The sequence below is a fragment of the Choloepus didactylus genome, chromosome 2 (assembly GCF_015220235.1).
Source record: "Choloepus didactylus isolate mChoDid1 chromosome 2, mChoDid1.pri, whole genome shotgun sequence".
NCBI lineage: Eukaryota > Metazoa > Chordata > Mammalia > Pilosa > Megalonychidae > Choloepus > Choloepus didactylus.
The window spans coordinates 124,390,232-124,404,331 of NC_051308.1; the positions used below are offsets into that span (position 1 = coordinate 124,390,232).

Here is a 14,100-nt window from a genome sequence, read left to right on the forward strand (position 1 = left end):
AACTTTTTAAGGGTATTTGAATATGTTTCCCATTTTGCATTGGGAGTTTTATCTGGTACTATCTGAGGCAAAAAGGATATTTTGAGTGGAGTGGGGATGGAAGAGAAATGGAACTATCCTAGTCCTTAATTTTATTATTTCTACATAAAAATCACTCCAGAGCCCTTTCTATCTCCCTTGCTCTCTGGTTCATCTTTATCGTGGGAGGCTTGGGGGCCATGGTAGCTTCACTGTCATTTGCTTCCAGTAGCACAAGATGGAAGGAGGTCAAAGGAAGAGAGATGCTGGGGTTCCACACTGAGATAAACATTATGGGTCCAGGGGTTGTTGGAGTTGGAAAGAGAATAGAGACAGGGAGGATAAAGATGTCATTTTAGAACTTTGTGTGTGTGTGTGGGGGGGGGCTGTTGTAGTGGTGGGGTGTTCCGTTCTACCCTACAACAAGCTCAGCAATAGAAGGATCTTACAGAAATAGGACATGAGTAGAACATAATAGTTCATTTATACATTCATCCAAAAGTCTATGTCATGCCCCATTCTAAAGCACTTCACTCCTTTCCTGTTGCCCTTAGAATAAAGCCGTGGTTCCTTATTATGGCCCTGCAGACCTGGCTCCTTCTATTTCTCCAGCTCATTTCATGGGTCTTTTCCCTACATGCTCAGCAACTTTGACTTGTTTCCACCTCCGGGCCTTTGCACTTGCTGTTCCTTCTGTCTGGACTGCTCTCGCCTCAGTTTCTTCTCATCCTTCAGATCTCAGCTTGAAGGCTACATCTTCAGACAGCTCTTTCCCGGTCTACAGTGGCCCCTCACTGCATCCTGCAGTCACCGTCTATCACCATACTCTGCTTATTTCCTTCATGGCACATAAAGAATCTGAAGACATTTTGTTTATTTACACTTAAGACTACTAGCCTCATAAGAGCAGGAACCTTATTCTGTGGCCCCAGCGCCTAGGACGGTGCCAGTAGGTGCTCAGGAAATATTTGATGAATGAATGAATGAAGCAGGTATATGGAAATGAGGGGAAATAGAAACTTCCCATTGCATCTAGAAACTGCAACCTAAATTGAATAGAATTTTCTCTCATCATATCATCTCCATAGCTTCCAATTCCTGATTTTTACTTTCAGCATTATTTCCTGATATTCTTGTCGTATTTCTGTAAGATCTCTGTTATCTACCAAGTGGTCAGGCTGTCTTATTTGCTAACATAGTTCATCTGCAGTTTCATCAAGTTAGTACTTGTTCTGACCTGGTGGGACATTTTTTTCTGTATGGTTTATCTTAAGCTGCTCTAGAGTTGGGTCGGTGTATGCTCATGTGTAATGTACAGAGAATTTCAATGATGGAGCTGGATTAGGGGTCTGCTGGAGCAGGACTCTGGTGTGGGTCTGGAAGCACCTATACCAGGTGTAAGATTAGCCATGGATTGTGTCCGGGCACAAACCAAGAGGCTTTGGCACAGGGACAAGAGGCAGACACTTGGCAATTTCACTAGCTGGTTTCTTTTACCTTTTTGGATAGGCTCAGACACTGGTGAAATCCCAGAATTCAGGGAAATGGAGTGTGTCCTCCCCTCCTGCCTGGTGCATGGTTATCCTTCTCCTGGGACTGTGGTGAAATGGCTGTCTAAAGCCAGCTCTCTCCTTGCAGAGTCCTGGCCCGTGATTGTGCAGACCAGGGGGCTGGATGGCATGCTGGACCCAAGCTCAGCTCAGCGTCCGGGCCCAATAAAGGCTTTTCCAAGGGAGCAGCTTTCTGTCCTGGCTACGCTGAGGTAAGCGCCTGAGAGGCATCTGTTTCCTAGTTTTGGAGCTGCCAGGAGCAGGGGTCCCAAGTGACTGGACAGCTGGAAATAAGTCCCAGCCTGAGGAAGGCAGTTGGATGCAACTGCTGGGGCCTGGGTGGCTCTTAGTGATCCAGGCAAATGTCACCCTCCAATCCTGTTTACAACAAAAATTCCCTTGTGCTCTCAGGCTGGCCCCATGCTTCCAGGGCCATGCTTAGAATCAGAGCTGCCCACCTCTGAAGTCACAGAATGCAGGGCCGTGAATAGTAAACATTAGTCCAACCCTCCACACAGCTCTCTGATCACTCTGAGCAGATGACTTTGTGGAAAGAAGGTTCATAATCACTCCACATCCTCCCAGCCAGTGGAGCAGAGTTGGGGGACGAGCCCCAACACTGCAGACAGGCAGGCCTGGCTTTGAGTTCCAGTTCTGCCAAGTGTGTGGCCACGATCAAGTTACCTGATTTACTCAGTCTTTTTCCCTCATCTGTAAAATGGAAACAATAAAGCCTACTTTCCAGGGTTGTTGTGATAGTTAATGAGATAATTATGCCCAATAAACAATAATAACAATAATTATAATCTCACTGCATTCACCTTTAAGATGTGCCTCTAAGAATTCAGACGAGTAGATTCTGTTCTCATTAAGCAGTCAGCACACCTGTCCTGGAGGCAACCTATAAATCCGCAGTGCCTGCACCTGCCAGTGTTTTCTGGCTACATAATTCTACCATGGGCATTTTAAGAACTTTTGATGCCCAGAAACCTGATAAATCAGATATTAAAACAATGAATATCCACATGTTCCCAGGTATCTGAATTTGTGGCATCACGAAGGTAAAACTTAGAATCTTTTGGGCAGAATTTTCATTTCGATGCTGGGGCTGAGTAACGTACCCCAGGACCTATCAAATTAGGTGTGGCCTCAGGCCTCACTCCTCAAACAGGTGCCCAGGTGAGTGGCAGGCCCAACTCCACATGCTGCCTCTGCCACTCGCTAGCTACATAACCCCAAGTCACTTAGCCTCTCCTAGATTCATTTCTTTACTCTATAAAGTAAAAGGGTTGGATTAGATAAGTGATTCTCAGAGTGGGGTCCCCAGACCATCAGCATTTGTGTCACCTGGGAACTTGTTAGAAATGAAGATTCTCAGGCCCCACTCCAACCTACTGAATCAGAAACTCTGGGGGTGGGGCACAGCTTCCTGTGGTTTACCAAGCCCAGCAGGTGATTTTGATGCGTGCTGAAGTTTGGAAAACACTGGACTTGATGCTCTTGTAGGTCCTTTCCAGTCCCTGCTTCCTCCCAGTAAATCCTGTCTGGGAGATGCTAGCAGGGTCGCTGGATTTTACGCTGCCGATGCCTTTCTCTCTTGCTGTCCAGGATGCCTCTGGGATGCCTCCCTGGGGAGTTGAGGAGTCACAGAATTCCTGTCACGCTCCGTGCAGACTCTAAGAACCGAGGGTGTCCAAGTCTTTAAACCTTAGACAGCAGCCAGTTTACATTTAGAGCACAGGCCAAATGTAAAACAAGAAATGGCCCTTGAGCTCCTCTCAATGTAGCCAGTGAGATGGAGAAGGAGGAGGCTGGGTTTCCTCAGCCACAAGAATTTCCTTTCTTGCCAATGGTTAGTGACCCTGGTTCACTGATCCAGCTGATCTGCTCTCTAGCCCAAGAATCATTAATGGTTCTTGGCTCCTCTCTCTCCCTAAGGCAGGAATTATCTTACTCCCTTCCATAGCACACCTCCATAGGCACCACTGGTGAGCCTCCCAGTACTATCAGCCCTCCCACCCACAACAAATATTTGGGCCAGTTACTTAGCTCTGTCCAGCAGGTGAGGCCAGAAACTGTGAAGATCATTCACCTAGCAGAAGATATTTCTCCTATTCCTAGAGTGTGTGAACCAATGGAAATCCACAGAACGTACCCCAGGCCCAGAAGAGGGCAGGAGGGCTGAGATGCCCAGAAGCACCTGGATTCAAAGGCACCCCAACTGGGCCCCCATTCGGAGCCATTTATCTTCCATTCTGGGTAGGGGCAGAACAAATGAAGAACATTCACCCATTAAATAGAACATGTTTCTACGTGTGAGTCCCTAGTTGCATCTTCCTCCAACAAATCATTCATCTCACAGAGCTCAGGTCAGTGAAGCCACAGAGAGGATTGTCATCTGCTCAGTAGAAAGGCTTCAAAGGTTGTTTTTCCAAGTAAATAAATAAAACTCCTCCCCTGATTCACTTCAACCAAGGAGAGAATGTTCTTTTCTAAACTGTTCTTTATGCATTATATTACTGGAAAGAAAAACACAGTAGTTTTCTTTTCTTCCCTTTTTCTTTAATCTATTGATGTTTTAAAAGAAGAGACATTTAAAAAATTTAAAAGGTCTTAGGGAACACACTCCTTTTATGAGTAAAGCAAACATTATTTTTTTAAAAAGCACCTTTTAAACTAAAACCCAAATGAGAGAAGTATTTGCAACATTTTCAAACCTTAATAAACAGTCTGTCCATGATGCAAATCTTCATTGTGATTAAATGCCAGGCACCACACATTACCTTGACTGAAATGACAAATAGCATTAGAGTTTAAGATCTTCATGAAGTCAGTTAAGTAGAACAAGAAGAGTACTAGGTGGGGTAGAAAATTGTATACTTGCATAAAACCAAAGAATGCCAGAGTTGGAAAATACCTTAAATGTTATCATTCAGGAGACATTTAAGAACAAAGAAGGAAGGAGACTTGTCTACACTCTGATTCTTTGAGATGGAGCAAGTCTGGGAGTGCTAGGTCACATGGAGGTAACAAAGATGAATAGGACAGGATGCTTTTCTGTTTTCAGGGGTTTACAGCCTAGGGGAGAGAATAGGAGGAGAACACAACTACCCTCAGAGAACAAAAAGAAAATGCTTTAAGATGGGGAGAAGGGAGAGAGTTTGTCCATTTGGAATTAGAAGGAACTCCCCAGTGGAGGTGGTTTTTAAGTTGGGTGTTAGAAGACGATGAGAGTGTTGCATCCAGCAAAGGTAGAAAGCAGAGAAGGCACAGGGAGCGGCCAGGGGAGCAGTCCTGGTGTGGAGAAGTACCAAGCAAAAGCAGTGGGGTGGAAGCACAGAGCAGGAACTTCCCTTGAGGAGTTCTGTTTGCCTGGAATGCAAAATATGTGAGGGGAGGAGAGGGAGGAGAAGGGGAGCAGAGCCTGATTGCCTCCATGAGGATTCCGTACTGAGTCACTAGGCAATGGACTCACCACTGGCTCCTTTGAACAGGGAAATGTGATCAGAGCAGTGCTTTAAGAAGCTAAAGTGGGCTGCCAGGAGTAGTAGGCATTGGAAAAAGAGAGATGAGGGTCCAGGGCATCAGCTAGGAGGCTATTCCCATGACCTGAACTAGGGCAAAGAGGGGAGAATGGAAAGGAAAGTACAGCTCCAAGAGATGCTACAGCTGCAGAACCACAAAGGGTGGATGGATGACTGGATGAAGGGCACAAGGGAAAGTGCAAAGTGCAGAATACAGTGATGGTCTGAAGTTTGGTACTGGTGAGTGAAGGAATAATGGTTCCATTAACAGTAAAGGAAAATGCAGAGAAGCAGTTTAGGAGGATGGGAAAAGATTATCAAAAGAGATAGTAGCTGTAGATCTACTTTGTAAATTATCAGTTGGGTCCAAAATGGGGCTGCTGGGGTTCAAGAAAGAGGAGGAAGAGGGGGAGATGATGATCATAATGATTATGAGTCTGAAAATTTTTATTTTAGATATCTTGCATTTAAAATCCAGTGTCCATGGAGCGTTGCCTTTCTGGAAGCTGGAGGTTCAGAACTGGCTTTTAAAAGAGCTATTGGGCTAGAAATCCAGATCGGGGTATCAATCACACAGAAATGTCAGTTGACTCCCTAGAGGAAGGTGAGCTCATCAAAGGTGAGACTATGAAATGACATTTGAACTTCCGGTAATGGGGAATAAGGAGCAGTATGGACCATAAATTCCATAAAAACTGTAGATTTTAATCAATTTTTTCCTCTTCCTATGCAAATTCTAACAAGTGTTACTAATTTGGACATAAAGGGATGAATTTCAGTTTTGTTTTTTCCCCTTTCACCTACCCTCTGAAAGAGAGATCATGGTACTGAGAAGAAAGAAACGAAACAAGAGAAGGAACAAAAGTAAAAGGCTTGAGTTAACTGCCAACTGAATAATCAGTTCTCTAGGAGTTGGCTGGACATTTATCTGTGCGACCATCAGCCAACAGAACGGATGGTGGTCAGAAGCCCAGACGTGCCACCACCTCCTCTGCAGGGCTGGCTGACACTGGAGGGAATGCTGGAGAACTGAAGGAAACACAATCATTTTTCAAAGAAACCAAAGAGAAAAGAATTTGGTGGTTTCCTTCTTGGTATGCCCCCAAAGAGCTGCCGATTTCCAGCTAAATAAAAGCATAGTATCGAGAAGAATACATTACTTTAAACCAGATTGGGAAAACAGCATGTGCTCATATGCACAAAGTCCAAAAGAAACCATGCACCATGGTGGAAAGAAGTCAAGTGGTGAGTTTCTCTGGCCATCCACTGTCTACTCTTTTGGTCATTATCCTTATATTTTTTGAGGACCTGCTACTTGCCGGGTACAGCACATGGTCCCAGAAATATTAAAATGCAAATGGCACAGCTTCCAAAGAGCTCTCAGGGAAATAGATGCATAAATGATTAACCACACACTATGGGGAGTGATAGGGTAATGCACAAACCACCAGGGAAGACAAGGGAGGTACATGCTGAAGGATGGTATAACTAGCTATACAGGGGGATGAGACATGGCTCTGCCATCCAGGACCTTACAACTAATAGACTGGTAGACTCAAATAATTGCAATGCCTTGGAAGAAGTCTGATAGAGATAAGACAATGTGCTATGAAAATGCATGGATGGAGTGTCCTCAGCAATAGTGGAGTGTGCTTCAGCAGTGGAACTGAAGAAGACAAAGTCCTTGACTGACCATCTTGAACACCCATTTAATCCTAACAACAACTCTGTGAACTAGTGTTTATTGTCTCCCTTTTATCAATGAGGAAAAGGCTCAGAGGGATTAGGTGGCTTCTCTCTGCTAATAAGTAGCCAAGCTAGGAATTGAAACAAGTTTTTCTAACCCCAGATCCAGTGGAGTTTTTTCATTATACTGATTTAGCAGTAGAGAACACACACACGCATGTGTGCATAAATATAGTATTCTGGAATTTAGAATGGAAAAAAAATTACTTTTAACTGGGATGATTTGAGAAGGCCTCCAGGAGTAGGTGGTATCTGAGCCAGTCTGGATGGATAGATAAGGAGTAGAATACCTGTGTGAGTGAGGAGAGATGGGAGAAGAGATAGAATTGGAAGTTTGGAGAGCACCCTCTGGATGCCTTTAACCCTACCAAGAAGATCAGGGGAAGCTTCACATAGAAGGTGGCATTTGGTACAAGTCTGCATGTGTGAATAGGAGCTCACCAGAAGCAGGTGAAAGACCTCCAGGGCCGAGCTAATTCCACAATTAGTTGCCCCAGGGGATGGTCGCTGATGGGTAACTGCAGTGCAGCATCAGGGGCTGTCCACATGTTCAAAAGAGCCTTGCACTTCCCCTGAGGGATGGATAGATTCATGCCATTTGTTCTGTACTCACATGAGAACAAATCATAACAAGAAAAGGCATATTTAAGAATGAAAGAGAAAGGGAGGGAGGGAGAGATGGAATGACGGACTCTCTTAGTAAGGAGTCAACTCTGGATTCTGTTTCTGGTCCAGTTTTTATTTGTGACTTGAGACCTGTCAGTTAATTTTCTGTGGCTCAGTTTCCTTGAATGTGAAAGAGAGCTGATAAATCCTAACCTAACTCACAGACTAATGTGAAATTAGAACATATCTGAAACACTTAAAAACATCACACAAACAGGAATAATTATCAGTATCATGCTTTTATGTGATGGCTGAGTAGATGGAAGCTCTGAGATGGACCCAGAGCCACAGGGATTTTTTTTGTGTGCCAAAGATGATTCTCTGCAGATTCACAACAAGGGTTTGGAGTCACCAGATCTCAGAGTACTGTGGTCTGTAGAGGTACTATTCGATGCCGATACTTTGAAATGGGTCCTATGAGCAGCCTATCCCAGTGCCATCCCAGGGGCATCAAAGCCATTGGGCAGGACCAGCAGGCACTGTCACATCCAGGACACAAGTTCTAGGGAAAGCTGTCAACGCCTTCCATCTACCTGCCCAGTATACACATGCACACATACCACTCCCTCCAATGCCACCACAAGCTGGCAGCGCAGGAACTCAAATGATTTATAAGTGATGTCCCAAGTTCATGCCATGCAATTGGGCAGAATTTCAGTGGCTCTGTCCTTCCTTGGAAAAAGTCACCCTGTAGGTGGGGTAACCATGTATCCCAATTTGTCTGTCAGCTCTAGTTTATGCCCTTTGTCCCAGTGTAATCACCGCCAGCACCCCTTTTCACTCTCAAAACTGTCCCCATTTGAATGATAAATTCTAGGGGCACCTTACCTATAGACTACCAGACGAAACTTCTACCTGATCCTCTTGGCAATCAACTCTGATGGAACCAGGAAAAGGCGACTTTTTGCAATACTTAGTCCTCCATGTAATAATCCTCGTTTCTGTTTCATTCCAGGTGCATAGCGTAATGTCCATGTTGTTCTACGCTCTGATCACAGCTTTTCTGATCGGTATACAGGCAGAACCCCAGGCAGAGAGCAATGTCCCAGCAGGACAAGCCATCCCTCAAGCCCACTGGACTAAGCTTCAGCATTCCCTTGACACAGCCCTCCGCAGAGCCCACAGCGCCCCGCCTGGGGCGATAGCTGCCAGGGTGGCAGGGCAGACCCGCAACATCACTGTGGACCCCAAACTCTTTAAGAAGCGGCGGCTGCGTTCACCCCGGGTGCTGTTTAGCACCCAGCCCCCACCTGTCGCCGTGGATGCTCAGGATCTGGACTTGGAGAACGGTGGTGCAGCCCCCTTCAACAGGACTCACAGGAGCAAGCGGTCCTCGTCCCACCCCGTTTTCCACAGGGGGGAGTTCTCAGTGTGTGACAGTGTCAGCGTGTGGGTTGGGGATAAGACCACCGCCACAGACATCAAGGGCAAGGAGGTGATGGTGTTGGGGGAAGTGAACATTAACAACAGTGTATTCAAACAGTACTTTTTTGAGACCAAGTGCCGGGACCCCAATCCCGTCGACGGCGGGTGCAGGGGCATTGACTCGAAGCACTGGAACTCGTATTGTACCACGACTCACACCTTTGTCAAGGCGCTGACCAAGGAGGGCAAGCAGGCTGCCTGGCGGTTTATCCGGATCGACACGGCCTGCGTGTGTGTGCTCAGCAGGAAGACTGGGAGAAGAACCTGACCTGCGGGAGACCCCCAATTCCCCCCACCTTCCACTGACCCCCCCCACCCTCTACTGGGCCCCTCCCTACCTCAACCTGTAAATTATTTTAAATTATAAGGACTGCATGATAATTTATAGTTTATACAGTTTTAAAAAATCATTATTTATTAAATTTTTGGAAGCATCCCGTGTGCTGGCCCTTCTCTCATTACTCTCAGTATCTCAGTCATCCTGCCCCCAGCCAGTGCTGCAACTTCAGGGAAGGCAAACTGGTTTCAGATATTAGCCTAAACTAGGCATGATTAGGAAGGGAAGTCTGCCGGCATGCAACTTTGTTCTGCATTCCAGAGCCAGAGCTTCCTAATCCTTGGATTAGTGCCCCACAGCCTGGATCCACAAGTCTTGATTGCTTCACTGGGGGAAGTTCACGGAGCCCCCTCAGAAGGCAGATCACTGCTGGGCGCCAGGCTGCTCCTGACCTCAGAAAAGCCCAGGCTCGGTCCTGCAGGGACTTACATAGAGGGGAGGAGACTTGCCCCCAAAGACCTGTGCAGCTAGCTGGTTTTCAGGGGGGAGGTCTGCTTTTTGCTGAAAAGCTGTCTGAAAGAGTTGTAACAAAATAATCTCATGAGACCTGTCACGGTAGATCTGATTTCATGTTGAGATTGCCTTAGAACTAAATGGCTGGTCCTCAAGTTCTCCTCCAGTGGCTTCCTGCAGAAAGACTCATTACCCGGAGAAAACCTCAGGGCCTCCAACACTCTTGCCACCCACTAACAGCGACTTCCAATGGCCTGTTGGGAAAGAACTTTTGAAAACTTTTTTTTTTATTCCTAACTGGGTGATTTCCACAAGTGACGAAAGTTGGCCCGGGCCATGGGATCTCTAGAGAAGAGGCTGAGAGAAAAGACAGAACAATGGAGTGAGAATCCACACTAATAAACAAGGGGAAGACACGGAGGAGAGGTGGGCCTTGTGAAAAGGGAACCACGGGCACTGGCCACCTGCTCTACCAGGACCTGGGTTTCCTCCCTGGCTGAGGGGAAAACAAACAGGAGAGAGAGAAAGAACGAGGAAAGGGGGTGTGATCTCATCTTCACCAGCATCCCCCTGTCTCCAAGAAATCCAACACCTTTCATAGTGTTTTTTATTTTCTTTTTTAAATGAGCTCATCAATACTTACTACATCAAGAGCGTCTTAAAGAGAAACAAAAGTAACAGAGAGCTTCCCGGCGCAGTCAGGAGCTGGGCTCTACCCAGCCTCAGACTGCTGCCTCTCCCTGAAACTTTCATTTTGTATTTTTCCTGAAGCCACAGTTTTCTCCCCAAACAGGGCACTTACACTGACATGGAAATTTTGCTTCCTCAGCCCCCCTCCCCCAAGGGTGAAATGCCTACTCTGGTTTTTATGAGAACAGGCCCAAATTGTCCCTCCGATAAAAAGCAAATGGTCGTATTCATTCCCTCTGCAACTTTTACTGTCCCTCCCCACCCCCACCCATTCCAAATAGGGCAAATTAGAAATGTAGAGAGCTTTGGCATGAGAGACATTTGATTAGGGTAAAAGCATGGTGAAATGTGCCCTGCTTTTTCTATCAAGGCTCCTGCAGTTGGAATAAAGATTTATGCTCAAGAAACACCAACCAGAACATTCTGTGCTGAGATATTTGGTTAGATAAAGGCCGTGGGGAAGGAGCCCTCCCACTGACCTGAGTCTGTGGCTTTTTTACTGGGCTCCGGTGCCAATGGCCGCAGCCTTGCAAAGCCCCTCCTATAAACAGTTCCTGGGGGCCCTTTCTCATGAGGCTGGGCAGGCCTGCTGGGTCCTGCCTGTGAGCAGTTAACGCCAGTGTGGAGTCCTCGAGAGCTACTCCCAGCTCTGCAAGACACTTGGGACATCTAAATCCTGTCTTTAGCTCCTCTGGATGGCCTAGAGGGAAGATTTAGCCTCTGAACCCCTGAGGCAGGACAGAGCCTCAGGGGCCTCATTTCTGTGTGGGTTGTTCTCCTGCCCCTCATGGTAAGAGGAGGTCCCCCTCAGCCAGGACACCACCCTACATCCTCAAAGGCAAAATTTGCTCAGGGCCAAAACGCTGGAGTCACAGCGTGGGAGCCAATGTTTTCACACAATATGAGGGGATATCAGTTTGGCTGAACAGCGTCAGAGCGGTCCAAAAACAACCCTGAGGTCGGTGGTTTCCGCAGCTTGGATGCTGCTCCCACACAAAAGGGGGAGCTCTGGCTTTTGGAACCACCAGGCTGCCCCTGGGAGAGGCTGTGGGTCGCGAGGGCCTCAGCCATTTGGACCCGTTGAAAAAACTGCCTGAAACCGCCCATTATGTTCTGCTGCGGAACGGCAGCTACCTTTTCTTCACAGGCCTCACTGAGGTTTTTCTGCCCTGGTTCCCCAAAACCCAGAGGGCTAAAGGCAGATGCCTCCCCACTCCACAGCTTCCTTCCCTGGAAAGCATCCCCATGGCCCGCCAAAGGCAGACACAGCCTAGGCCTCCCAGCAAAGCCGTTTTCTCACATCAGCTTGAGACAAAACTGGTTCTAGGAGAGGAGAGCAATATGTGCCTGATTAGTTTATATTCCAAGTCTGTCCCCGACTGCCCTGCTGCCAGAGAACTGCCACCCCAAGATCTTCTTTCCCGATTAACAGACAACTAGCAACGGGGATACAAATTTTCAGCAACAACCAAGCAGTTACTTTCATCCCTGTGAAACTAAGGAATATTCTTCCTAAAAGCTCACCACTTTCTCCTCAGCATAATCTGAATTAAGAAAGGAGCATCTGCCCCAGACCTGAAATGCCCGAAGGGCCATCCCGCCTGGGCCACACGTTCTCCACTCCTTGGAGAAAAGGGACAGTTAGGCTGGGGAAGCAGACTGAGTGGAACTGTGGGCTCTCAAGAACACAAGAGGCCGAAACTCAGCACTCACCTCCGAGTCTGTCTTCCACAGGCCGGAATGGATCGTGGGAGCCACCTGGCCCTCGGAGTCCAGGTCACCCACCCAGCCTGGTGCCTGAAGATGCAGCCCAGGGTGATGGCATCACACACTGCACTTGGCACCGGCGGAGCCAGGTTCTAGGCCCAGCTCCCTCATTGCTATCTGTGAAAACTTGGCACGCCACCACTCCTCTTTGAGCTTGGTTCCTGCAGCTGTGAAATGAAAAGAATCATTCCTGTATCCCAGAATTGTGAGCATGACGTGAAGTTGTGTATTTGAAAATAAACAGTCAAGTCCTATGCAAGTATAAGGCAAAGTAATTAATTCCAAACTTAGCAATTTTTTGTGTTAACTATAGGAGAGTAACAACTATGTTGGCACTCGCTATTTGTTTACTGGTGGATGTGTAGATTAGGTAAGGGAAACCCTCTGGTCAGAGGACTATCAGGGAGCGTGGGTGCAGCCCAGCCAGGCCCAGGAGGGTAAGAGCAAAAACAGCAACTTTTCAGCTTCAGACTCTGCTTGAATCTGAGGAAGGCCACCCTCGATTCTGGAGGTCCCAGTGTAGTGGTTAAGACAATAGGCTTTGGAGTCAGTCAAGCAAGTCTCTTCTACTTATCAGCTGTGTGACCTTGGGTAAGTTGTTTTACATCTCTGAGTTTCAATTGCTTCACCTGTGAAATGGAACTAACAATAGTACTCTTCTCTGTGAGTTGAGAGATAATTAAATGGGAAAATATATATAAATAAACACAAGTGCCTGGCACTTAAGAAATATGTAATAAATTTTAGTTTTGAAAAGTAGGGATGGCTGAGGAACCCTGAAAGGATGTTAGAAAGCCAGGAGTCTCACGAACAGACAGTTTTATAGATGTACCATGGGGTCGTGCTGTGACAAGCAGTATTAATAGTAACTGTTAACATTATTAAGAGCTTGTTCTGTGCCAAGCAGAGTACTAAACACTTCACGTGCATTAGCTCTGAGTGAGCCTCCGGGTTCTAAAACTAAGCATACCCTAAGGAGAGTGGCCGGAAGGCTGTGCTCTGTTTGCCTGCATCCCTGCCAGAGAATGCTCCTCGGTTCTCTGGGATGTGTTTACTCCCCCAGTCCTTGGCAGATTTATGAACCCCTGGCTCTGAGAGTTTCCACGTGTCAAGCACGTGGGATCTGTTTTGCTCTAACTCACTTAGGTCTATAACTGAAAAGCTCTGACCTTCCCAAAGTTTACTTGGGTTTGTAGAGATGGCTCAGGGAGCCCAGGACCAAGTTCCAGTTGGGCAGACTTTCCTGCATCTGCAAACTGAAGAGAATCCCTCCAACCTGGCACCTGTAAGTTCCTTGAAGTCAAGGATGTGTCACATCTGTGTTTTCCTCAGCACCTGGGCCACAATCTGGCGTGTGGCAGGCATTCTGTCAGTGTCTGAGAGTGGGTGAGACAGAATTTATTCCCATCTTTTTCTCCACTGCCACCATCCCCACCCCTGCCCCCTGCCTCTACCAGGTGCCAGCAGTAAAATGGATTGATGGTCTGAGTTGAAGACAAGGTTCTTCCTGAGGCCAGTGCTTTCAGAGGTTGGTAGCCTTGGGAAGAGCATGATCAGACTGGCTGGGTCAAATCCTGGCCCCCCCCACTGGCTTGGCTGAGTGAGAAATCACCTTATCTCTCTGTGCTTCAGTTTTCTGATATGTAGAATGTGGGTAATAATAGAACCAATGTTGAGTTGTAAAGAACTTAGTCCAGTGCTTGGCACATGGTAAATTATTATATGTGAAACATTAACTGTAGAGGTATGTTTAATCACAGCTATATATACATATATGCACACATATATATACAATATACAAATGCACACACAGTATATATAATCTGAGAGCTAAGATGCAGCCAGAAAATGTACATTCTATGCTCACATGCACCCATACACTGTCATAAAAACACAGAGCAACATGCAAATCGGTGCAAATAAA

General features: G+C 46.7%; 1 protein-coding gene across 2 annotated transcripts in view; it reads left to right on the plus strand.

Annotated features, from left to right (window-relative positions):
• Positions 1 to 9,297, plus strand: part of NGF (nerve growth factor) — a 51,951-nt gene extending 42,654 nt beyond the window's left edge. Inside the window, exons 2-3 of one of the 2 annotated variants that reach the window (XM_037815127.1) lie at positions 1,657 to 1,780; positions 8,460 to 9,297. In XM_037815127.1, the coding sequence (XP_037671055.1) occupies positions 8,472 to 9,197 (726 nt within the window). In that variant the 5' untranslated portion in view covers positions 1,657 to 1,780; positions 8,460 to 8,471 and the 3' untranslated portion in view covers positions 9,198 to 9,297. Of the gene's footprint in view, positions 1 to 1,656; positions 1,781 to 5,214; positions 5,333 to 8,459 lie in introns of those variants that run through there. The other variant, XM_037815120.1, reaches the window with a different exon arrangement.
• The last annotated feature ends 4,803 nt before the right edge of the window (positions 9,298 to 14,100 follow it).